Below are 26,948 nucleotides of genomic sequence, written 5' to 3' on the forward strand. Positions count from 1 at the left end.
CATATTCAATAAAAGTAAAAATTTATGCCTGGAATGGAGCTTTATTAGATCCGTAATACACATTGAAAAAGCAGGACAGAAGACAAATCAAAGCAGGAAATGGTGGCTAGCTGACACCAAGATTAGGTTTCAAAAGCCTAAATATTCTAGGAAAGAGCAAAGACAAGTGTAGATCAGGAATTCCACAGGTTTGATGCCTTTGAAAGAATGCAGCAGGGCACTGTACAATTCCAGTTTTTATTTCAGCACAGTAAGGATGTAGGAAGAAGGAGGAATGTGTAAGAGGGGATATTTGAAGCACAGAAAGAATAAAAGAGGAAGGTTCAGAGAAAATTGAGGAAGACAAGAAACGTTTGAAGACAGGATATAGATGAATGAAGCTAAAAATGGCGAAGGGTCAGATGACAAGCTATCCAAGGGTATGAGAAGAATGTTCTTAGATATGGGAATATTCAAGCCTAGACAGACATTTGCAAGCTAGTCTGATCCATATTGGCAGCTTAGAATAACCCAGGGACAAAGATGATTCATGTTTACATGCTTTTTAAACAACACTGAAGTGAATGCCATTCATCTCATTTCTACTTGGAGATCAGAAGCACAGAAAGCTGATGCAATTACCTACTAAATAACTGTTACTTCACATAGGTTATTCATTGCACATTAAATGTCTTAAGATTTTTCTTGAACATGATAAAGTGCTATATAAATTGTGCATTCCACCATTTGAAGATAATAAGTTTAATGATAACTATAAAAACAAACTGTGGAATGTAAAAGAAGACTGCTTACCCGTTTAAAGTTGCCTGCTCTCCTACATTATTGTAAAACTCTCTGGAACACTTGTACACATCTTCCTCCACGCTTTCCAGGTATCCGAGGCCCGTGTTTGCCCTCCCGTCTGTGCAGATGATTACCTAAGTTAAGCAGAATTCATTGCGGTTATAGACCTGTCTTTACAGATGCAGCATGTTTGTTGAGAACCCAGCCTTCTATAGGAGGTGTTGCACAGGTAATTGTCCCCAACTCCCCATAACTGCCAGCAATAGCACTTGATGGCAGACTGCAAAGCGTGCCCGTATATATGATATGAATGAGAAGCCTTAACTCCCCACCCCTTCCCCCCATGACTTGCTGAATAAAAGCACTGTGAGCTTTGTACTGAGGCTATGAAGACCAGGAGACCACATGATTGGATTCTAGGTCTGTACTGGGTTAGCTAATTTCAGAATTTGCAATTGGTCTCAGTGCTTCTCCTGCTCCCTATTGGTAACCAACAATTCCAGTTGGAAAGCAAGTGTACATGTAACGTTGGGTGAGAACAGGATTGAGATAGCTGTCTCATGCTGCTGAATAATCTGCCAACCTTCACAACCATCAAACAACAAAACGTGGTCACTTGGGCAAAATACCAGAGAATAACTAGCACCCTTGGAACTGCAGTGAATTAAAGAGAAGAGGTGAAGTAGCTTTTTTTTAAAAAAAAGATCCATTTTTGGGTCTCTCCAGACAACTGCTATTCCCATGTGGCCTATCCGTACAGTCAAGTGTTATTGCCACATTTGAACTGGTTGTTAAGAGGGGTGACTGCACTGAAAATCATTGGGTTTTGCTGACCTTGGTTGTAAGAGTGATACTGAGAACTGTGTGTGTGGAACAATCACAGGCATGAGCCCACATCACATTGCTGTGTAACACAATGTTGTTCCTCCTGTTCCTTCCAACTTAAAAACATTATAATTTTTCTTGGTGTGGTCTGAAGAGTGCTTAAACTAGAACATTTTTAAATCAGGTTAATGCTACCAGTTTTGTTAACACCAGTCAGAGTGGAATCAGTGAAGGTGTCTGTGTGTTTCCAATGTGCTGGATGTTATAAACCAGCATTAAACAAATCTATAAAATTTAGACTTTTCATGAGATTACAGGTTAAAATTACATATTTCTTCTATTTTGTACATTAATCATAGAATTCTGACAGCAAGGAAGAAAGCCATTTGGCTTTTGCTGAATTTTTGAAAGAATTAATTCCACTTCCCAGCTCTTTCCATATAATTTTGGTTCTGATCCACAATTACTTTAATTATAGATGCTACATTACTCACTCACCTTTGACCCAGGTTTCTTTGACGCTATTGCTACTGATACGAGTGCAGCTGGTCCCAGGGCAGTGGCACCTTGTTCTCGCATTCTGTAGAGATTAATGAAGATAAGAGATCAAGATAAAGCACAGCTACGTCCTGACCTGTGGTGAGTTATCTGAACTCTAGCTGGTGCAAGGGCTAAACCCACATTTATCCAGGGAGCAATAAAAAAAGAGCTGGTGTGTTCCCATTTACCCGAGAGACCTCTACAGGACAATGTGTGCACATTAACTGAAGACAGGATTGACATTGACTGTGAAATTGCTGCTTGAAATTGGCTTGTAGATGCTTACTATCTGTTCGCAGCTTATCCATTTAGAGATGGATCCCAGCAGGAGTCAGCCACTTCAGCAAAAGTTGAGATCAAACATAAAATGCAGGATAAAAGGAACTAGGTCAGCCAGACCATAAGAACAAAACAAAAGTCAAACAAGAATGGGCTGCTTGACTCACCAAAGTTTTAACACTAGTATTCAAACTCTGTTAGCCCAACTGTGTATGAATGTTCCCAACATCTGTGCCTGCACAATTCTGCCTGGCAAATTATTCCAGATACCAGTCAGCCTTTGTTCTTTCTGTAATTTCCTACTACATTGTAATGAAGGAGCTCTAGCCCTGGACATCCTGCCTGATTTTTAAACAAGAGGGCAGAGAGAAATGGGCTTACAGCAGGAAAAAGAATGAAGAAGGGCGAGATTGAACCCCGAAAAGGATGGGTGATGGGGTAGACTACATGGTCTTTCCCTGCTTGCATTTTCTTGAACAAAATGAGTTTAGATTGTGTCCTGAGAATGTAAATGGGTGTCTCTTTGAAGTCACCTTGACTATTCCTTCACATTCAGTGCTGGTTGTAGAAGGATATTTCGGTGTAACTGTGCCTGGCAGGATGCTGTTCTCTCTTTATATTGGACAAGCCAATTCCAGCAAAACAACAAGTATGTTTTATATCCATGCAACGATTGTTTGACGTTCAATTAATGAACAGTGAATGCAGTACTTACCCATGGACCCGATAATTTAGTGCGTGAAGGCTTTCTGCAACGCATCGTGGAACAGGATACTCGCTCCCTCTTGTCTTTAAATAGTCAGAATCCAATAGCTGATAATCGCTCAGTTTTGCAGGCTCACCCATACCATCCCCATAGATTGTTACCTGGAAAGAAAAACGGATATGGACCTTTTGCACAGCGCAATTAATTGCGGAATTTTAAGGGCAAATTACATTAAGCATAACTTGAGTTACCCAATCTTTTCAGTTAATTCAGACCTTGCCCACAAAACTGTCCACACTCCCAGAATGAAATAATCACCATTGAGAGTTTCCACTAATTGCCCTCATTAGCAGGGTTTTGGGGAGACTTTAAAAATTAAACTGGATCTTTTGGGTGTAAGGACACTAAATAAGAACATTTTAAATCGGGTGCTTTTGATTGTTTTTATTTACTAAGAAACTGATTATTCTACCTCAATAAGTAGCAAACAGTTCTTTTTTTATAGAAGTAATTTTCAGTAATTTAATATCTGGTTAAGCACAGATGGTGAATTGATACTGTGATTAAAATATTTTTTTGTGATTAAACCCATTTTCAGCTATGTTAATCAAACTGCACCAAGTTACCACTTTTAAATACTGTATGTCAAGGAATATTTTAAAGCAATTCTTTAAAGGAAGGGTTACATTTTAAAACGTTGCCTGACTGCGCTAGTCCATGGAGGATTTTGCATGTGGTGAATGGGGTTGTGCAGAAAATCAAAGGAAAAAGCACTTTTCAAAATGGGCACAATTTTAGGTGCAATTTATGCCTGTTTCACTGAGTGCACCCAAAACAGAATTTTTACTGCAAGTGTTGAATTACTAAGTATGAGTTGCAGTTAGCGTTAGACATCAGAATGAAATGATCCCACAGGCCAAGAGATAGGATCTCAATTCTGTATTCAAATTTCAGCTTTGACGTAAAACATCACCTTTCTGCAACTCTCTTATTAAAATGCTTGGACAGTAAACCTGAGCTCAATGTATTATTTCTTTTCTATTTGATAGTACAACCCATAACTACACCTAATTATTTCTAGGAAGCAGTGTTTACAAGGAATGGTTGTTGCGGACAGGGGGCAAAAGGTTAGGCTTTAAAACTGGGAGTTCCTCAAACTGGAGAGATGGTCAAGTATACCTCCTTGTCCTGAAAACTCTGCTATCAAATACACCTACCCATCAATCTAATATACCCTTATCTCAGTTTACCTACCCACTGTACCATCCACATTATTTCCTATAATTATGTCACTTTACCTCATCATTAAATGTAACCAAGGCGACTCGCTTTTGAGGACTGGTTTGTGTTATGTGATTCAAAGATCTCAAGATGGCTTCTTGGACACTCTGTAGCAAAGAAAGTTTGTGGTCAGTTTAAACAATGATACACAACAGCTTCTATACTAGCACATACCCAATTATAGGCTCTGTGTTATCAAAGGGGTGGAATAATGAACATCACAAAGTAAATCAGCTGCCCCTGGGAGACTTCTCCATTGTTTATTTCATGTTGCAGGGTGAATTATTCCCCTAAACTTTGTTTTATTTTTAATGAAGCCCAGACCATTGAAATGTCTTTGTTGCAAGGTTGATGACATGACTGCATAGGCATATTTCTAAACATCACTTATTACCCTAAAAACATTTACAACTATTGTTCTATAAATTGAAATGGGGATTAAGCTGATTAAATATTCCAGATCCCTGTGATGCTGTGATCTTGGGAATGTTGTCTGTAGTGGGCAGTAGACCAGGTTTAAATGGGGAAGGAATCAGGAGGGAGCTCAATATTCTGGAGTTTTTCTTGATTTATTTTAAGAATTAGAGAATGTTTAGACAGAACATGCCTTCAGGATATTAAGTGGAGGGGATGGATTTATGATCAGGTAGATTGAGTGGGAGTTTCAAAAGAATTGGGGGTAATTTTATTTGGGTGATACTATGAAATGGGCAGTGTCCATTGTCCAGCTCTCTTGATATCCCCTTTCAGTGGCTTTGATGGAAAAATGAATCAAGTGTGGTATACAAAGGATGGCTTTCTTGAAATTGCCTGTTTTACACCAAAGCTCAAAGATAACATTACCCTCAGGGGCTCACTGAGCTGAATAGTCATTGCAGTGGGGTCTATAAGTAAACACTGGCCGAACAGTGACCCAAAATCTGCCACCAATAACAAAGGTGACAAATTCTGGCCTGGCCTGGCTCATTTATTGTTCTCCTTCTTCCCCTGCCTGGTTTCTATAAAGACCCAAATGAAGCCAGAACCTGGCTATGTGAGGAGTCATGGCTGTGAATTTGGGTCACTGCCACCATTTACTTTTAATTGTGTACAAGAGACACAAGTGACTGGACTCTCCTGGATCTCTAAAAGGTTTCCCTGATACAAAAAGCTATCTAAAGAGTGGCACTGGGAGAATTAATCATAAAAGAAGTTTACAGAACCAGGGATCATGTCACCTGGATTACATTTTTGTCCATTGTTGTCAGCAGTCCTTCTGTAAAATGCAAGTTTGGACAGCGAGTGTCAATTGGATTTTTGATCAAGGGAGGAATTATTGTTGAGCCTTACCGTGCCGAGTGTCAAAATTCACTTGTGCACTTTGGATAGAAATAACAGCAGGTACCAGTACTGATTCATCCCTTGCCCCTCCAATTGACCGAGATCAGACAATGCATTGGAGAAAAGGGATTGAACTCAGGATTGTTCTGGTCTGTGCAGTGCAGAATCACAATACAAAGTGCATCTATTCACAGAGCTATCGGGAAAGTCATTTTGGTTAAAACCAAAACTCAGAAAACTCCGTACATTTCTATTTCCACAATCAAAACGTCAGCTTAGTTCTTGAGAAGAAATAATTTGTTCCTGCAGTTTGAGGCACCTGCGGTTTTCGAAACTATCAGAAGCAATTTTATATCACCCGCACAGCCAAAAAAAGTAATTTCTAAACATGACAATTAGTGAGGCAAAACTTGCACTTAGCCCCCACATTCCGTTTCACTTTCAGCACCATTTCTTTCAAATAGTTCCTGATGATGAGAAACCAGCTTTGAAATTTCTGTGCACCTTTCAGCTTATTCCTGCTGCAAGTTGGTACGGTAGAAAACACAGGGAAGAGGCCGTAGGCCCGGATACAATAGGCCCAAGCCTCCTCTGTCAGTCTCTGTGTGGCCGTTTTTGGGCAGGAACTTCTGCCCCAAACAAGGCTTACCTGTGACCGCAGAGGCGTTTCCAGGGGCCCAGAGTTCTCATACTCTGGGGGTGGGATCTGCAATAAGCTGGTATTACCCAGTACTAAGTGATGTTTCAGCCTGGTGACTGGCAGCCACCATGCCCACCTGGAGGTCCTGGGTGTGGGCCTGCTTCTCAGTGATTTTGCAAACACATTGGGCAGAATTTTCTGCCTGTCGGGCGGGCGGACCCGACCCAATCTCCAGGGGGCGGGGAGCAGATCCCCACCAGTGAAGCGGGCTGCACCGCTATTTTACATGGGCAGGCCAATTAAGGCCCGCCCAGCGTGAAGTCCGGTGGGAAGCGCTATGCGCTTCCTGTATGGACGGGGGGGGGGGGGATTCCCTAAAAGCGAGAATGCGCTCTTTCGTGCATGTGCACATCTCCCTGAGGCTAAGTGCAGCCTCAGGGAGATCGATGACACTTTGAAAAATATTAAAAATAGAAAAAGAAAATTCCCTAACATGTCCCCCTCATGTGACATGTTCATAATTTACACAATAACTTTATTAAAATTTTTTAAACCCTGCATGAAACCTCATCCCGCCGCTGGATGAGGTTTCACGTTTTCTCTATTTGTCGACGGGGCTCCTGGCCTGCCTGCCAACCTTAAGGTCCTTTAATTGTTTAAATGATCCTGTCAATGGCCTCAATTGGCCATTGACAGGTCGGCGGGCCCGCAGCTGATTTTGCTGTGCCCCCGCCTTCCTGAAAATTTAAATGGGGCGGGATGACGTCGGGGGTTCCGCCCAACATCATCCCGCGTCATTTTACGCGTCGGAGAGTGGGCCCCGCCCCCAACTCACTGAAGGCAAAATTCTGCCCATTATTTTCTTTTTTGGTCAGTGGTGGCAATTCAAAGGGAAAGCCTAGCAAACATTTTCAGAAATGTATTCATTCAAATAAGAAAAATGAAGAATGGAAAATCATCGAACACTCAAATTAATCCAACTTAGCAACAAGCTGCATTTTAAATAATTAATAAATATTAAAACCCATTCCAGATTTTTACAGATATAAGATTGAATATGAACTATGCACATATTGCTAGAATGAAATGAAAATGACTTGTTTCCTTAATTAAATTGTTACTCCCTGTCCCCTATTTTGTTATTTATTCCCCTCTCTTACAGCCCTCCCCACACACACATACATATATTTGCACAAACATGCCAGCCACAACTGAGTTTGCAAAGCTCAGTGAAGCGCCACTTCCAGGCCTGTATCAAATGCTGTTCTGCAAAAAAACTAAAATTGAGGGGAGCAGGAGCAACCTTGTGGATTCTTCTCAGTGTACTCTCCCAGTCAGATCTCCATTCAGTGTTTTCCTCCTTTGCCAGTGTGACACACATTCCTCTTGAGAAAGGGCGTGAGGAGGGGTGAGAATGTTCAGTCATGGTTTCATCAGTCCATAGCATAAAATGGAGGCATGTCTACATGGTGCGCTAGGTATCTGATAACTGTTAATTATAAGCTGATATCAAATAATATTGAAAATAAGAGAAAACAGCTGTTAAGAGTTAATAAGATAGGTGATGAACTGTAATTTTTTCATGTACACGCCCTATGGGGTGCTTATTTCTGACCCAAGTTTCTGAGGGTTTGAGAGCTTTACAGACCACTAGTATTCCACCCTACGCAACATTCAATGCATTTCCCATTGGATCTCTCCATCCCACCCTGAAACATCAAAGCAAATAGTTACCTGCAGTCTTGATATATGAACTGTTCTGGAACCTTCATCAGCAACCTCAATCTATAAAGCAGAATGGACGATCTTGAGTTGTTTATACATGGGTTCTGGATTAGGTGTAAGCAATCCTAATGGCCTCATGATGACCATTATACTGCATCTCAAGAATCAAAATCAAAGCATCACAGCAACTTGGTGCACTGAGCTAGATCAGTCCTTTCTATTGGAGATCATTGAAGTACCCATATGAAAATGATAAAATATATACTTTGAGAACTACACACGTCATTTACAATGAACATTCTGATGTGTTTTATGGATCTGTTATGTAAATAGCACAATGTGCCAATATATCTTTGATGTTCTTCACCCCTAACTTTGTGTCCATGATTACCTGTATATGTACCCGCATTCTATTGCACAAATGTCTTAATGTTACACTGTACAAACAGTGTTTCATTGGCACCTAATTTTGTCAAAATATCTCTAATTTCTTCACACAATAAATACTTTTGGACAGTAGTGACTGTTACCTAGACCAACACAGCAGCCACTAGAGACCACCATTTAATCTGATTTTAGTGATGTTAATTGCGGAAGAAATTTTGGCCAGTTGTCAAGGGGAACTCATTGCCATACTTTAAAAGTTGGCATGAGACCATGAACATCCACCTGAATCAGCAAAGCAGACACATGGGAATGTAGTTTAACATTTTGTCTAGCAGCTTCTGACAGCACGCCTCCGTCAGTTTACATTGTGTGCATCTAAGAGTATAAACTTCTGATCTAGAAAAAAAGAGCCCTATCAACTGAGCCAAGCTATTACTCCTATTGGTATTCATTTCACGTAGATATGTACATGTCACATAAAAGTTTTGTTTGTCTCCCTAGTTAGGACGTGTATGCTATACATTAGTGTCATTGCTCATCTTCAACCCTTTGACTGGTGTGGATGATTACTTGGCTGAGCACCCCAGCACCCGGTTGCTGTAACTGATAACTGTATTCACTAACAAACCCTCTTCCTAACCCAACTTTGTGAACATACACAGAAGGGTAACTTCATTGCATTGCAGACATGACCATGTCAATCTTCCCATGCTGGGTTTTGGATGGGCTCTGGAAGCCAGTTTGCATCCAATGAAAATCCAGATTATTAAAACCTACTTATGGCTCCAAAATGGATGATGGGAGACGGAAGAAAGAAGAGACAAATAAAAAGATTTGAAACTTAAGTTTATAATGAAAAATGATTGAACAACATTAAATTAGATTTGACACCAACATAAATGATGTTATAAAGCATTAAGGCACAGAACGGGAAAGGTGAAAGAATAACTAAAATGAGAGGTCAGACTTGCAGAATTAAAATATTTGGCTATGAAATTTCATAGGGGTTCTCCTGGTCTTCAGAAGTAACAAAATGCTGATGGAATCCGCCAGAGAAACAATATAAAAGCAAGATACTGCGGATGTTATTGGGGATGACTTTATTCCCTGTGCAGTAAATCAATTCGAATTTGGATTACAAAATCAAAATAGTGCAGGTGTTGGAAATCTGAAATAAAAACAGAAAGTGCAGCAAATACTCATTAGGTCTGGCAGCATCTGTGGAGAGAGAAACAGAGTTAACATTTCGAGTCGGTATGACTCTTTTTCATAACTCTCTGCACAATTGCTGTCAGACCCGCAGAGTGTTTCCAGCTCTTTCTATTTTATTATTAGAGAAATGGTATATACAGTTAAGGACAGTGACAATTATATTTTCTGCATATTGTTATTTCTGTAGGGTATTTCAATAATAATGCTTTTCCTGGCTTTTGAGTAGCTTTGTAACTGTACTTTTAATGTTATATGTTTAATATTATGTTTGGTGTTATAGTAAGGGTTGTAAATAAAGAAACTGGCTTGTCCTCCCTGATGAAGATTGTCCAAAAATATTGGTGACAGTGAACAGCATGTAGTGGGATGTGTTCTGGATCCTGAAGTTCCTTTCATGATGAAAGCTAATGTTCTTGGGTGGGCATCTCTAAGAGGCCCCAGGAATCCTCCTTACCTCATTGGTTGCACACATGCTTCCTGAGATGTCCACACAGAAGACAACCAAAGAGTCGTCCACATTCATATAATCTTCATCGACAGATCCTGAGAGATACGTGACATCTTGACTGTTGGGTATTGTACTGAAGGATCGAGTGACCACATTGTGCATATTACAGAATTCGCAAGGCCATATCTGGACAAGAAAGAAAAAAAAAAGAGACCAGTTGTTCAGCATTTAATAAAAAGATAGCTTGTGCAAACAATTACAGAGATAACTAGTAGCATCAAACTAGGCCAAGGGAGACCCCATCCTGGAGTGTGACTAGCAGAGCAATACTTTAAAATGGGGATGTCCTTTAAACACAGCTTTATAAAAAGTTTTGTTGGAGCCATTACAAGTGATGTTATAAAGTATTAAAGGTACAGATTGGGAAAGATGAAAGAATAACTATAATGAGAGTTCAGACTTGCAGAATTAAAATATTTGGCTGTGAAATTTCATAGGGGCACTCCTGGTCTTAAGGAGTAACAAGAAGATGATGGAATCAGCATTTTATTTTACTTTATTATTATTTTATTTTTTATTTTGCCAAATGCGTTGACCTTTGACTCAGAAGCTGTAACAGTAAGGAAAATTTGTAATTCCTTTAAAATGTCTGGGGAATCCGTAATTGTTTTAAACATGTTTAAATAAGTTGTAAAGGGATTAATGGTAATTTTCTTGGATAAGAAGAAATACTGGTCCATGTGACCTGGTGACCCTTGACGTGGAAGCAGTACCAACAGGAAGGAAGTTACAGAAGCCAAGTAGCCAGAGACAATGGATAGCTGGAGGCAGAAGGCAATCACCACACAGATACAGACACAAAGAGAAAGCAGACAGAGTCAGAAAAAGGAAAACAGAATTTGTTTGAGGAGAAGCCAGAAAGGCTCTCGATGAAAAGGTCAGTTTTCAGTTTGGCAGTAGAAAGAAAAGTAGAATTCCAGAAGCTCTTGGGGAAGCTAGGTATGAGAAAGTTAAATGGGACTGAATCTTAAAAGTGTTGTGAATAGCTCAGGCATGCAAATGAGATGGGAGTTTGTATCAGATGATCAGATTGTGAACTGGATATTGTTGGTTGGTTGAAAAGGAACACTGGAGAGTGATACCATCAGGACCGATGTAACCGAGTGAGAGAGTCTTGTCGGTGTTAACCATATCCAGGGACCTCAGATGGAATATGACTGTTGGTGAATGCAACGTGAATGCTGAATTGATTGAATGGGAAAGTGAGCAATCCTACATACCAGAGGCTGAGTTGGAGCCCATGTTAGAGAACTTTGGAACTGCAAATGGTGCCACATGTGTGCTATGATGTGGGTTCATGCAGTTGTGTAAGGTGTGTCTTTGTTGTATTGACTATTTAAAGTGAAATTTACCTTTTTAGTTTGAAGTATCATTTGATTCATGTTTAATTTACATTGATTCTGATTTGTGTTAAGGTAAAAATTATAAAAGGTGAAATTTCTTCATTTGGGGTTAGTTCGGGATCATAACGCAAACTAAATTAACTTCCTTCACAATTGCATGTATTACAAGGCTTGCCATTGCAAGTTTACTTACGCAGCAATCCTCAGTAATCACACAGCATAGCTATTCCAACCTTGTTAGTTGGGAAAGCACAGTAGTACATAGAAAATTAGGGCTCTTATATAACATGTTTCCTTGAATTATGGTAGTGATGCTTTTATAAAAAATCTAGACTCTCAAACCACATCCACCATTTACCATTATAGTACAGGTTTGGAACTCACTATGTCTGCATATTTCTGGTGAATCCGGCTAACGCTGGACAAAGCTGCTGAACACTTCTGGCAGTAGATGGCTTTCACAGTCTGGGCTCGCTCTGTAACAGAGCAGAAAGAAAGAGTTAAAGTTCAGTTGACTCAGTTGGTGCCACACTCACCTCCGAGTCAACAGTTAATTGATTCCAACAGCCTTCAATTCCACTCACTGGCTCAAACTGAGTTTCAAACAACAGCAGCTGATTTAGGTTGTTTCTAATACTTTTCAGTCCTACCTTGCAACTGACCTAATTGGTTGATATTAACAACGTCTAATCAAGTGAAATAAAAAGGGTTTTCTCGTGAAATACTAACTGATGCATGGGTTAAAATGTTGACTGTCAGCTTACAAAAAAACATCTTAGGTATGAGAATGAACTGCCATATAACATAACTAATAACAGTCACTGCACTTCAAAGAAATTCATTATACATGAAAGGCTTTGCCATGTTTTTGTGAGATGTATTACTATATAAATACAAGCTTCCTTTTCTGTGTATGTGACCTAGTGAGTTACAACAACAGAAAGGAAGGAGGCAATTATTTAACACGATGTGTGGGAAGGCTAAAATTGAAACCCAGCATTGGGGAAAATTGTCCATAAGCCTGTGTTCCATCAGGCCTTGGCACAGCACATTGGTACATCAAAGGATTAGGCATGCCTGTAATGAGCACCTGGATCCCCTTCACTTTTATATGCAAAAGAATAATGAGCCTGGTAATGCACTTACCACCACTGATGTCTACCAACTTTCCCAGGTTAACAGAGACCACGTTTATATTGGCTTTCTTACTCTTGGGAGAACTGGAGTTCTTAGGGGCTCGAATAGCTACAAGAAAAGAGTGACATTAGAATATTCAAACCTCACATTATGTACTATCAATTATTATTATATTAAACATCAAATCCAACAGAGACTAGCAACAATGTCAATCAAACCCAAGAATGTAACAGTGGAACAAGAGTGAGGTATGGAGGGGACCAGGAGTGAGATACGGAGGGGACCAGGAGTGAATCACAGAGAAACAGGATAGGAATTAAGGGCATGGGGGCCAAAATGTGTAGTGACCATTCAGGTTGAATGCTGAAGCCCAGAAGATATTAATTCCTGGGCCTAAATAGTATGCTCAGACAATGACTCTGCTCAAAATCAACATTGTCAGTGAGCAACAGCCCACATTGTGGAAATCAGGTGGGAAGTGAAGTCCAGAATGGAATATAACCAAGGTGATTCAAACTGTTCATATATAGAATAATAGATCCATGAAACTGAGTTATGGGCTGGAATCTAATCAAAGGATTTTGGTGCTCCCAATTGCATTGATTTTTAAATATTTTAATACTGGATATTTAACTTTAATGTCATTATGAATATTTTGGTTTCTCATCTATAGGCTATTTAACATATCCACCAACTGCTTGTGAATCTGTTAGTGATACTGTAAAGTATCCAGTCCTAACCTTTTCAATAGCAGTATGGGCATTGAAATATTCAAGTATAGACTCACATGTTAGGAATAACAAGGGAAAGTCAGGCAGAATATTTTTTTCCAAAGAATAATCGGATTTTGGAATAGGTTTCCAAGAAAGGCCGTTGAAGTGGGTGGGACAATTGTATCCAAGCTGCTTGATATCTTAAGAAGGCACATACAAAGGGATAATCCATCTAAAATGGACAGGCTGATTGGATCAAAACCCTTTTCTATAAGCCAACCTCAGTTACATATCCTAGTGCTGGTCACTAACAAATTGTAGTAATCTGATGTGTAATATACCTTTAAGACAAATGTTGTAATGTAAGATCACTTGATCTTAGTACCTAATAGCAGAGTGGCACGGGCTACCTGTGTAGTCAGTAGTCTTAAATTGGAGTCTGAAGAGTAAAGGCAGGGTTTTGAGTTGTAAGCACACAAGTGTAGCTGTTAAGTTCCTTTTGTAAATAAACAGAATGTGTTTCTACTGATCTTCTCTGTCTTGATACCAACTCGGTCACCTCGAAACAAGCGTGTAACCCGGATCCTTTAGCCCCAACAAACCAGGGCACTGGATCCAACAAACTGGTGATGAGAGTAAAAAGCAAGAAAAGACACTAAAGGACAAGGTAAAAAGCAAGAAAGAACGAAGGAAACCAGAAGAACCGAAATCGGGCTGTACCTCGCACAGTAGTCGTAAGTAAAGAAAAATTTCCCCCCTGATCGTCAAAGTAATCTCCTCAGAGCATGCCGAAATTTGGAAGAGTTGAGCCTTTCGATCCAACCTCGGACGACTGGTCTCAGTATGTTGAACGCCTCGTGTTCTTCTCCCAGATGAACAACAATGCGCAGGAGGAGAAGCGCGCGATCCCCTTATCCACGTGTGGGAGAAAGACACATGGACTAATTGGAAATTTGTTGGCACCCAGTGCCCCAGATTCGAAAAGTTTTGATGATTTAATGAACCTTGTAAAGAATCATTACCAGCCCAAGCTGTCAGTGATGACGTAATGGTTCAAATTTAACTCAAGGAATAGAGCCACGGGGGAGACAGTCACTTGTTATGTGGCAAGTCTGAAACAATTAACTGAACATTGCGAGTTTGGTACATCGATCAATGACACACTTAGAGATCGTTTGTTGTGCAGTATAAATGAAGATGCGATTCAGAAGATATTGCTGTCTGAAACAAATTTAAATTTTCAGAAGGCATTGGAAATCGCTTTGGCAATGGATGGTGCAGTGCGAGACTCGCAAGCCATACAGGGAGCACAAAATGGCGCAACCCTCCACGTTGGGTGGGGAGCCTCAGTCAAAAAGAGCATGAAAATGCAAAGCTTTACTCAGAAGCGGGAAGCAGCCACCGTTAGCAGACAAATTAAAAGAGATAACTTAGCAGCAAAAACATGGCATAATGGTAACAGAGGTGAAAGCAGACAACCTTGTAATGAATCACAGTTTAAAAAGATTGTATGTTTTTTCTGTCATCAAAATGGACACCTGATGAGACATTGCAAAGATAGAATCAGGTAGACTTTCAGACAGAAGCAAAAACCAATGAGATTTACAGCATTGAAAAGCCTGAAGTAATAGATTCAGATATTTATTCATTATATAATTTAAAGGTAGGAAGAACAGAACTTATCTATGTAACTATGCGAGTGAATGAAAGGCCTATCAGAATGGAGGCGGATACTGGAGCAGCCACTACAGTGATAGGTGAGCATACTTTTAAATACTTGACTCATGGGGAACGTAAACTAAATTTGGAAGAAACTGACGCCAAATTGAAAACTTACACGGGAGAAGACATACAAGTCAAGGGCATATATGTAAATTCACAGTACACTACGGAGCTCAAACAGTGAAATTACCCTTGATGGTAGTAGCAGGCAAGGGACCTAGTCTCCTCGAACGAAACTGGCTGAAAGAAATTAAATTGGAATGGACGGAAATCTTCCAACTGAGAGCTAATGAGCTATCAGAGCTACTACAAAAATATGGCTCAGTCTTCAAGGAAGAACTCGGAAAGGTTGAGGGGCTACAAGCAAAAACTCATGTAGATCCAAAGGCAACACCAAGATTCACGAAGGCAAAACCTTACGCAATGCGGGAAAAGGTAGACGTTGAACTGGACAGATTAGAAAAACTGGGAGTGATACAACCAGTACAAATTTCAGAGTGGGCAGCTCCAATTGCACCTGTCCTCAAACCTGACCAAAGCATTTGAATTTGTGGAGACTACAAATTAACAGTCGATAAAGTGGCTAAGCTGGACAGACACCCCGTACCAAAAATTGAAGACTTGTATGCTAAACTGGCAGGTGGAACTGCCTACACGAAGCTTGATATGAGTCATGCTTATCAACAATTGGGATTAGAGAAGGCCTCCCGGATGTTTGTCACCATTAGTACACATGAAGGGTTGTACCAGTACACCCGTTTACCTTTCGGCATACCTTTGGCTTGCGCCATATTCCAAAGAAGCATGGAAAGTTTACTAGAGGGATTGCCCCATGTTGTAGTTTATTTGGATGTCGTTCTTGTGACTGGACTCACTTAAAAGGAACATTTGATGAACTTGGAAGAAGTTTTGAAACGTTTTTCGCAGGTTGGAGAGCAAATAATAAAAGAAAAGTGCACATTCCAAGAGAAAGAGGTAACTTACCTAGGTCACAAGGTAGATTCACAAGGCTTACACCCGGTTGAAGAAAAAGTGGAAGCCATCAGCGAAGCACCAGTGCCAAATAACACATCTGAACTGAAATCATTTTTGGGGATGATCAATTACTACGCACGCTTCTTGCCTAATTTATCGACACAGCCGGCACCCCTGTATTACTTACTCAAGAAAAACCAGCGATGGTCTTGGAAAACACCACAAGAGGAAGCTTTCACAAAAGTGAAACACTTATTACAATCATCTACACTTCTCGTATATTTGACCCAAAAAAAGAGTTGGTTTTAGCATGTGACACATCTCCCTATGAAGCGGAAGCAGTGCTTTCCCATCGAATGGATGATGGATCAGAACGACCTATAGGATATGTATCGAGAACACTCAACACAGCAAAAAAAGGGATACTCTCAAATAGAAAATGAACGCCTGACAATCATTTTTGGTGTTAAGAAGTTTCACCAATATGTACATGGTTGTCATTTTACTAACATATTGGGCCACAAACCATTATTGGGATTATTCAGTGAAGACAAGGCTATGTCCCCAATAGCCTCAGCAAGAGTACAAAGATGGTCATTAATCTTGGTAGCGTATGAGTATACTTTCATTCATAGACCTGGAAGTCAAGTTGCAAACGCAGATGCACTCAGTCATTTGTCCATGCAAGTAAAAGATGAGGATGTTCCAATTCCTCAAGAATTCATTTTATTATTGAACTTCCTGGATTTATCACTGACGTGTGCTAGACAGATTAAAGATTGGACAAGATTGGAAGACCCAGTCTTATCCAAAGTGCGAGATCAAGTTCTTCATGGTTGGTCACAAGAACAAGAATCTGATGGAATGAAACCGTATTTCCAGAGAAGATATGAAATAACCAGCCAGGAAGGTATCTAATTGTGGGGAGCACGAGTGATTCTTCCTCCAAAAAGATGAAAGCCATTGTTATCTGAACTTCACAGTGCACATCCCAGAATTTCCAGAATGAAGGCAATAGCATGCAGCTATCTGTGGTGGCTTGGGATGGATGGAGAAATAGAAAACTTAGTGAGAAGTTGTTTTCTGTGTCAGCAAGTACAGAAATTACCTGCCATACCACCCTTCTTCAAATGGACTGGCCAAGAGAACAGTTCAGACGTTCAAATCTGGTATGATAAAATTGTCTGGACATTCTATAGCGACTAAATTAGCACATTTTCTTTTCCATTATAGAAACACCCCTTATACGACAAAGGTGTCACACCTGTGGAATTGTTGATGAAGCACCATCTCTGATTGAGATTGAGGTTAATTATACCAAACTTGGTGGGATGGGGGCAGTGGGGAAGGTGGAAAGGAGTCAGGGAAATCAGAAAATTGGGCATGACTGTCACAGTCGTGACAGGACATTTAACGTAGGAGAGAAAGCATTTGTGAAGAATTTTAGAGAAGGATCAACATGGTTGTCTGGTGAAATAAATGCAGTAATGGGACCTCTTCCATGTGAAAATGGAACATCGAGTCATGTGGATCATATAAGAACTACCCAGAAATGATTCCACCAGTGTTCGTGACCGAATCAACGTCTCTTGTTAAAAGAACTCCTGAGTACAGATGTGTCCGAAGGGCCGACTGTGCCTGAAAGAGTCAAAGAAACAGATTTGCAGGTACCTACTGAAGAACCAGGTGCCCAGACGACTACAGTGAGGGGGGTTCCGGATAAAACATCAGAAGCTGTAGAGCTGAAATGTTCTACACACAAAAGGAAATCCTCCAGAAAGACTGGCTTTGTAAATTATTTATCTGTGTGAATTATTTGATATTTTGAGAAAAATTGTAAAATGTATTTCTGAGTAAAGGGGGAGGGAAGTAGTAATCTCATGTGTAATATACCTTTAAGACAAATGTTGTGATGTAAGATCACATGATCTTAGTACCCAATAGCAGAGTAGTGCTGGCTACCTGTATAGTCAGTAGTCTTGAGTTAGGTCAGGATTTTACATTGGTCGGGTGGTCGGCTCCGCACTGCCATTTTACTCGGGCGGGCCAATTAAGGCCCGCCCAGCATAATACATGACTCCAGCATCAGCGAGAAGGGGCAGGCAGGAGCAGGAGCTCAATATCCACCGCGTCCAATGACAGCCCGGCAGCTGATTCAAAAGTGGCCGCGGCGGCCATGCAAAGCCTGCCATTGACTCAGAGGACCCTCAGTGTAGAGAACCTCAGTGATGAACACGGCAGGCGGGAGGGCAGGTCGGTGGGGCAGTCAGCCCCATGTTTTTCCAACGAGTGTCCCGCTGCCCTCCTGGAGGAGGTGCCAGCACGCCAAGATACATTTGTCCCCAGGGACAGGAGGAGGAGGCCCCCCCATCTCACCAAAAATGCCTGAGAGGAGGTGGTATCCAGCGTGAGCTCCCACGATGTGGTGAGGTGCACATGGGTGCAGTACCATAAGCGCTTCAATGATCTCCTGTGATTGGGAAGAGTGAGTACCGTGTTGGCATGGGTCACTTAGCACAGTAGTTAGGAGTGCCCCCCCTCCCACCCAGCACCCCCCCCCCCCCCCCCCCCCCACCCCCCACCCCACCGGACCTCAGAGTTCTTAGAGTTTGAGTGGCAAATGTCAATGAGGCAGCATCTGGGCAAGGGGGTGAGCCCTGGCTGCTTGGAACGAGCGTCTTGCAGCTCCAGGGTCACGAATCGGCTGAGCCCTGCGAGGTTTTCCTCAGGCGGGGTTGGCCAGGCTGCAATGGCAATGCAGGTACAAGACAGACTAATCAATGCTCCTCTGTCCTTTCAGGAGAAGACACTCCCCACAGCAATGCAGAAAGGTTGCGGACTGGTGGAGGATCGCCCCATCTTCTAACTTTGAGCAGTTATGAGCAGGAGGTACTGGAGCTGGAGAGGCGCCATGCACCTAGGTCAACCGGCCGCGGTGAGGTTGAGGTGCCACAGGGAGGTAAGAGTGCAGTGCACTGAGGTCAGAATGTCTATAATAGCAAACATTCCACTGTTGTCTCTATATTGATGTGAGCCCCGAACATGGAGTCCCCATTGATAATGGAAAGACAAGGGCACCATGATCCGGGTGCCAGGCATACACAGTAACAGTGTAAAGACTTTAACTAATGACATGTCCTTATTCTCCCTTTCAGGCTCACCAGAAGCCCATTGGGGTCAGGAACCTGAAGGCCCACCGCTCACCCCAGAGAACACAGACCATTGAAACGCACCTGCATCACACCCCCTCAGCCAGGCAGGCACCAGCGCAGATACCAGCATCTCGGTGGGTATTAGATCATCGGATAGAATCTCAGTGCACAGCGTGAGGGCACTTCACACTCACTTGAGGTGGAGGCAGAGAGTGCCCAGGGCACCGGCAGTTGGAAGACTGCTGGGGACCAGGAACATGCTCAGTTGGTGGCTGATGATGTGCTTCTGGAGTCAGCAGTTGCTGGAAGGGTGTGCGGGAGGATCTGGCAGAGATACATGAGGGAATGCGTGCCATGGCCTCCATTGTGGAGTTGTCCATGTGGAGCAGGAGCAATGCAACGACCCTCATGACTGAGCACACTGCCTCCTCCATGGAGAGAGTGGCAACTCTCATGGAGTGGCTGCTCCAGGAGTTCAATCAGGGCTTCCTGGGGATGCGCTTGAACCTACAAGCCCTCACATCTCAGATGGTCACTGTCAGTGTGGGAGATGGATTGGGCACTCAGTATCCCAGCTAGGTGCCGTCCATCAGTTGTGAGCAGGGAGGTCCAAAGTCACCTGACGTTGGCACACGAGCTGCTTGTTGTCCCTGCGGGCTCCTCTCAGGGTGCTCTGGATGTTGGCAGCAGCTCCTCCACCCCTCTGCCAATGACCGTGCCATCCGACAAGGCTGCAGTGACTGGGGAGATGCCAGCTGTGGCACTGGCCGCTCCCTCCCAGGTGGGGTCAGCACAGGCTCTGCGGACCAGAGGACACCCGCCAAGGTCAACAAGGCCAACAGGACAGCAGAGTGAGCAGGCTGTCTCCAATGCTGGTGCCAACAAGGGTGGGGGAGCACCTAGACATAGCACCTGCAAACAAAAACTTAAAGCACCTTAAGCACAACACGGGCTTATCACTGGTGATATTTTTTTGCCCCACTTTTATGTTAATTATTAGGAGGTGAGATGGAGAACACCCTTCCATTTAATTTGCCAGGCACCACACCATTAAATGTGTTTGTGTTCAACAAGCCTCTGGGTGCTTCATTAGTTCTGCAGGTGCAGGGTAACCCAAGATGTTATGAGTGACTTGTTTGTCATTGAACTTTATTGAAATGGCACATAGTACACATTGTTCACCAAGCAGATGTTCCTGTCAGGTATCAGATATGGAGCCTGCAGCCCTGGCATGTGGTAGCCATTCTTCTTTGGTAGGCTAGCTGAAGGAGTGTTGGATCAAAGCCTCCTGAGTGTCCCTGCCTCCCTGGAGGTTGCCCAGGTCAGGGTCTATCCCCTCAGCGTTCTCCTAACCGTGCTCGTCCTTGGACTCACTGCTGGACTCGTTGTGTGCTGCCAGAGCAGCTGCGTCAACATCTTCTCCCTCCACTGCGCCTCCCTTTCCAGCGCCAGATTGTGGAGAGCGCAGCATGCAACCACCATCAGTGACACACTGCAGTGCACCCCCTGAATGGTCCAGGCGTCGGAAAAGCATCTTGAGAAAACCAATGGTACTCTCTACCACCGCCCTTGTGGAGGCGTGGCTCCTATTGTACCGCTGCTCGGCCTCTGTTCTTGGATGGCGGAGAGGCATCATGAGCCACCTTTTGAGGGGATAGATCTTGTCACCCAGCAGCCATCCATCCAGTCGGGCCAGAGCACTGAAGAGCCCCGGCACCTGGGAGTGTCTGAGGATGTAGGCATCATGGGAGTTGCCTGGGTACCTTGCACAGACTTGTAGAATCAGCATCCTGTGATCACACACTATCTGCATGTTCACGGAGTGGAAGCCCTTCCTGTTGACGAAGGCACCGGGCTCACCTGCTGGCACCTTGATGGCCACATGTGTACAGTCTATTGCACCCTGGACACAGGGGAAGCCAGCAATGGCCGCGAAGCCTCTGGCTATCTGTGCCTGGCTGGCCTCGTCCGAGCGGTAGCGAATGAAAGTCAATACACGCCTGAACAGAGTGTCTGTCACCAGCTTGACACAACTGTGGACAACTGATTGGGAGACTCCAGAAAGGTCACCCACCGACCCCTGGAAAGAGATGGAGGCATAGAAGTTGAGGGCCACTGTGACCTTCAGTGCCACTGACATGGGGTGTCCACCCATACTGTTGGAGCTGACCTCAGAGCCGATCACCTGACAGATGGAAATGACTGTCTCCCTTGAGAGATGGAGCCTCCTTTGGCATTACACCTCAGACATATTGAGGTAGCTGCATCGCCACCTATAAACCCTGGCAGCAGGATAGTGGCATCTTCTGCGGCCCCTTCCGCCTTGGATTACCTGTTGGCCCTGTGCCCCTTGTGCCTGCGCTTTCCTCCCACAGGTCGCTCCCCTGGAGGCTGAATAGGGACACCTGGCCTCCTCCCCCTTCTGGCCCTCTCTTCCTCCTCAGAAGAGGTGCCCCCAGCGGAGACTACAATCCCCATTCTTAGGGTAAGGGAAGGCTGTCTGATACCTGGAAGACCCCAAGTGTTATGACTCTTCCAGAGTCCTGAACTGAAGCCTGTTATTTCTGTAAAAGCAGCTCTGAAGTGAAATGAAGTTGTCCTGTTCACACAAGCAAGCAGCAGCAAGTTATAAGCTAAAGTACAAACAACTCGCATTAGTGAGCCCACTCACCCCTCTTATCCCGCCCGTGGATGAGGTTTTTGAAAATGTGGCCTACCCGCCTGCCCATTGCACCCATGCGATGCCCTTAAAATCGCACGGGCTATGTAAAATCAAAGACAATTGGTGCTTCAAGGGCCGTAACTGGCCCGTTAATTAATGGCGGGCACACCTCTGTCCTCATAGCGCCTGCCGAGCGAAATATTGCAACGGTGCGCGGTGACATCGGGATGCACGCCCGACATCATCGCGCATCATTTTACGTTCCAGCGTGTTGGGCCCACCCACTCATGCCGACTGTAAAATTCTGCCCTTAAAGTCTGAAGAGTGAAGACAGAGTTTTGAGTTGTAAGCACACAAATGTAGCTGCTGAGTTCATTTTGTAAATAAACAGAGTGTGTTTCTTCTAAGAACAATCTACTGATCTTCTCTGTCTTGGTACCAACTCGGTCATCTCGAAACAAGCATGCAATCCAGATCCTTTAGCCCCAACAAAACAGGGCACTGGATCCAACACGGATACACCTCACTACAGACCATAAATCAGTTATCAGTCACTGAACAGTGTAGAGAATTTATTTATTCTGGTGTCTGTACACACAAGGCCTTCACAGGTGCAGATGGAACAGCAGTAGTTGAAAGACAGCTGATCACGCCAGGATGCAGATGGTTAAACACTTTCTATTGCTTCAGGAAACCCAAATAAATCACAATGAGTGAAATAAATGTTAATAAGAGACAAAAAAAATGATTTAAGGACAGCAACCAGTATCCTCAGAGCAAGATAATGAGGATATTCAAGAGGGCAAGGAGTGATGGACAGAGGGGAATCTTAGGTCCTGAAATGAAGTAGCCACAGATGGAAATTTGCACAAGTAAAGAACATGACAATTAAAATTGAATGTCCTTTTTAATCATCCTCTCCCTTCCTTCCACCTTCTGTTCTGAAAGTCTGAACACTTTGCTGAGGGATTTCACAGATATTGGGAACTCATTGATATCTTGGCCAGTGTGACATTTTGCATGTATGAGCCCAGACATTAAGTGCTCCAGGCTATTTGACCACAGGGAGCATCAAATCTCAGACCAATCTTGCCCTCATTTAAATTACACGTGAACTTCCTGTTGGGGCTTCCTGGACAATGATCCGGAGTGAGTACATGGCCAAATTGTCTTCTGCTCCTTAGCCCACAGGAAGTAAACTGATCCTCAATAGGATTGAGGTGCAATCTACTGTTGAATAACCTGCCAACACTGTCTAGAATCACTTTCATGCTGAGTTCATGTGGAAGAATCATTCCCATTATAACAGGATTTAGTTTGTTAGGCTGTCTGAAACAAGGTAATGAAATGCAGTCATTGTGGAAGCCTTTACACTGAACACTGAAACCTTCCTGTCTCAGAAGTTGCAGTCTATGAATTCTTAAAAAAATCTTAATGCAAATTCAATAATTCATTCACAAACTCTTTCCAGGAAAAAAAAGGTGATTAAAAATGCCAAAATGTAACAGTAAGTTTGGGCAAATCCTCTTAGTAATCCTAATTTCTGTTAAAAAAGAAATAGCAAGCATTTATATAATCTCCTTAATGTCCTCTATGTTTCAACACCAATGAATTGTTTTTAAAGTATAATTACTCTTGTCACATGGGCACACAAGTTGCACAACTCAATCATGTTAAGAAACAAATTAGTTTTATTTATCATGAACCAACTTACCACGCTTGGGCCTTGGTGGAGGGACCTGAGGGTGTGAGTTCAGTGTACCTGGCAGAGTTGCAGAGAGCTGACGGGTGGTGAGAGAATTGGGGCGTGGGGGCAGAGGAGGAGCTTGGCTGTCTTCATCATCTGATACCAAACACAACATCAGAACTTAATAGCAAACACAGGGAGAGTGTAATATATACTTTTCATTCTCTATCATCTTTTGCCTGTCTCACTGTTTTCTGCCTGAAACTATGCTGCCCTACATATTCCTCCTCCTCCCTACATTCCCATTTTATTGAGATCAGTTGGGCCTGATCTTAAATCTGTATAAGTGAATCTGTTTGGAGTGAGTTAAAAATCGAGCTCCAGGACACTCACATTAATTCTTCCTCCTGCTAAATACCTAGAACAATGTCACACCTCACCTCTCTGTCTTCCCTAAGCAATCTAGACATTTATAAAACCTAAGCTCGGCATCAACTAATCAGGACTTTCTCCAGTACCTCACCCTCCAGGTATGAAAGATTAAACAGTGGTGTATTTTGCAAGGCTTTGGAATTGTCAGGTGTACATTAACTTGTCCTGTCTGCTCCCAATGTCTAGCTCCTACTCCGTAAGCCTCATGCACTGCCTCCATTTGAAACATGGCTGCTCTTTTTGACTCTTATTGCAAGAGAAACTTGGAGCATTCCACAATCCACTACAGATAATCCTCAGTTAAAGAAGCAGTTGTTGCCTGCATGCAACAAGACCTAGATAGCATTCAGGTTTAGGCTAATAAGTGACAAGTAACATGTGCGCTATACAAGTGCCAGGAAATGATCATCTCTAACAAGACAGAATCTAATCATTTTCCCTTGACATTCACCCTAAGCATTCACTCTATCTACTATCGACATAATGGCAGCAGCATGTACCATATAAAAGATGCACTACAGTGACTCGCAACAGCTTCTTCGTCAACACCTTCCAGACCCACAAGCTTTACCACCTAGAAGGACAATGGCAGCAAGTGCATGGGAACACCATTACCACTATGTTCCCCTGAAAGTCACACAGCAGCCTAACTTGGAAATATATTGTCACTCCTTCATCATTGCTGGGTCAAAATCCTGAAGCTCTACCCCCAACAGCACTTACACCACAAGGACTGCAGCGGTTCAAGAAGGCTGTTTACCATCACCTACTTAAGGGCAATTAGGAATGGGCAGTAAATGCTGGCCTTGCCAGCAATACCCAATCCCATGAATGAAAAAAAGAATACAGTACCCCTGTTTGACAATATGTATTTTATCTAAAGTGCTCAATCTGACAGGCTGGCTCCTGTGCTCCTTCCTGACTGTTGTAGATCGGAACCACAAATCCAGGTGATCTACCTGAATGGACCAGGGACCGACAGAAAGTCTTTACCTCTTGTCATTGATTTTCGAATTCTGGCGGGAGGTATTGGAAGTTTTGCTCGGCTCCCAGTGTGTGAAGATTTTGGCACGGTGGCGTACAGACAGTTATTCACATCCAAAGATGATTTCAGAAAACGGTTGTCATATTGATGAACACTGCCCCGGGCCTGTATTGGTGGTGGTCTGAAGTTTGTACTTGAATATGTTTGATTTTCAACAGAATCTGGAATAGAAGCTGGTCCATCATGCCATTGTTCTGCAGTTGAATACAAAGAGAAAAAAGTTAAACACCTATTAACAATGTCTTTTTTTCGCCTGACTTGTTAGGCTTCTTAAGGTGAGGTGTGTTGGTGATAGGAAAGGTGGCTTTTTGAATTTCAGATAATTCATGCAGTGCAGATACAAAGTAAAGTTCCCCCCTCTTCTGTCTCAGCTATGTGCCTGAGCCCCAATTTCAGAATCATGTAGCACAGGAATAGGCCAATTAGTTCATTGTACCCCTGCTGGCTCTTTGAAAGAGTTATCCATTTAGTCCAACTCCCCTCCAAAATCTTTGAAGAGGATGGCATTTCTCCATTTCCCACATCAGCCACCCTGTAGACTCTCAGAGTCACGAGTCCCCATATTTATGGAGAGACAGGGAGGGAGCAGAGGTGCATGTTAGTGACTGGGGTAGCTAGAGATATCGGTCCTGCCAGATGTAATAATAGCACATCATTAGAATTGTTTTACTCAATTTCCAGCCCAGCAGTCAGCCAGATTGATAGGCTGTTAAATGGGAAAGCTTGTAATACAAAGCAGCGGGCAGGAATCATTAGGGAAGGTCAGACATCATTGGAGGGGAAGGTGAAGCTGGGCTCAGAGGGAGAGAACAGATTGAGGGGGAAGAGATTGGATCGGAGAAGGGGAGAGAAATAGCATTGCAGTGGAGGAGGGGAATTCGGGGCGGGGTGGGGGCTGTGATCAGATTAAAGGGAGGGAAGAAATCGGATTGCAGGGATGGAGTTGGAACTGCGAGAGGCATATCATAGCAGATTTACTATCAGCACTCTTGTTCTTTCTGACCCACAAGCAGTGCTGGAAAAGTATTTACCTGTTGGATTTCCAGTGTTTTGGGAGACCCAATCTTCAGCCTTAATCTTCAGTTAAATTTAAATGGTTGCTAAAATCTGAGGAACACAGCCTCATTAGCATATTAAAAACACTGACCTGGCACCCAGAGAGGGTTACATAGCCAACCTCAACCCACTGTAGTTAAACCTGAGATAGACATGATCCCAGTGGTTTGGGGTCAGGTTTCACATTTATACGAATTTTACCCTCACTCCGAGGCCTGAACTTTTCGCTCATTGGGCGCCCACGATTGGTGGGCCCAGAAAGGGATGGAAAACGGACCCCCGACCACGATCGACCCCCAACCATGGTTTCATGTTGGCTGGCCAATAAACGGCCAGCCAGCGTGAAACACGCCCTGAGAAAGGCTCAGCACTGCCGGGGCAGGGGCGGGAAGAGGACGGGCGCTGATGTCACTAAGGGTGCGGGTGAGCGCTTCCAGTGAGCTCCCTGAAGGCGGACAGCTGCCTCAGGGAGCTGCTGACCTCCACAGAATATACAGAACAACAAAGAAGCTGCAAAGTATGTCAATGCAGCACAATCAAGCATCTGTAAGTATACCTCATTAAAAAAAACAGTCCCCAGATATCTCCTTTTATTTTATTTCCCCGAGGAGCTTTCATCCCGCCCCGGATCGAGGTTTGAGGAAAAATATAAAGGCTGCCTTGCCGACTGGCCCGTTTGCCAACCATAAAAGTGGACGGGCCACGAAAAATCGCTTTCAATTTCCTCGTTAATGGGTTTAATTGCCTGCTTAATTGTCGGCGGTTGGGCTTCCAACTGCTGCGCGCGCCTGCTGAGCGAGCTATCACGCGAGTGCATG

At 43.1% G+C, this 26,948-nt stretch overlaps 1 protein-coding gene across 1 annotated transcript in view; it reads right to left on the reverse strand.

The window, feature by feature from the left end:
* LOC144684813 (circularly permutated Ras protein 1-like) overlaps positions 1 to 26,948 on the reverse strand; it is a 70,086-nt gene that overhangs the window by 19,262 nt on the left and 23,876 nt on the right. The window contains exons 4-13 of the mRNA XM_078549065.1: positions 25,023 to 25,268; positions 23,625 to 23,753; positions 12,696 to 12,794; positions 11,934 to 12,025; positions 10,153 to 10,332; positions 8,109 to 8,159; positions 4,432 to 4,521; positions 3,143 to 3,294; positions 2,107 to 2,188; positions 793 to 917 (exon numbers count right to left, since the gene is read on the reverse strand). Coding sequence (XP_078405191.1) covers positions 793 to 917; positions 2,107 to 2,188; positions 3,143 to 3,294; positions 4,432 to 4,521; positions 8,109 to 8,159; positions 10,153 to 10,332; positions 11,934 to 12,025; positions 12,696 to 12,794; positions 23,625 to 23,753; positions 25,023 to 25,268 — 1,246 coding nt within the window. The remainder of the gene's footprint in view (positions 1 to 792; positions 918 to 2,106; positions 2,189 to 3,142; positions 3,295 to 4,431; positions 4,522 to 8,108; positions 8,160 to 10,152; positions 10,333 to 11,933; positions 12,026 to 12,695; positions 12,795 to 23,624; positions 23,754 to 25,022; positions 25,269 to 26,948) is intronic.

This window comes from Cetorhinus maximus, chromosome 9, assembly GCF_964194155.1.
Source record: "Cetorhinus maximus chromosome 9, sCetMax3.hap1.1, whole genome shotgun sequence".
Classification (NCBI taxonomy): domain Eukaryota; kingdom Metazoa; phylum Chordata; class Chondrichthyes; order Lamniformes; family Cetorhinidae; genus Cetorhinus; species Cetorhinus maximus.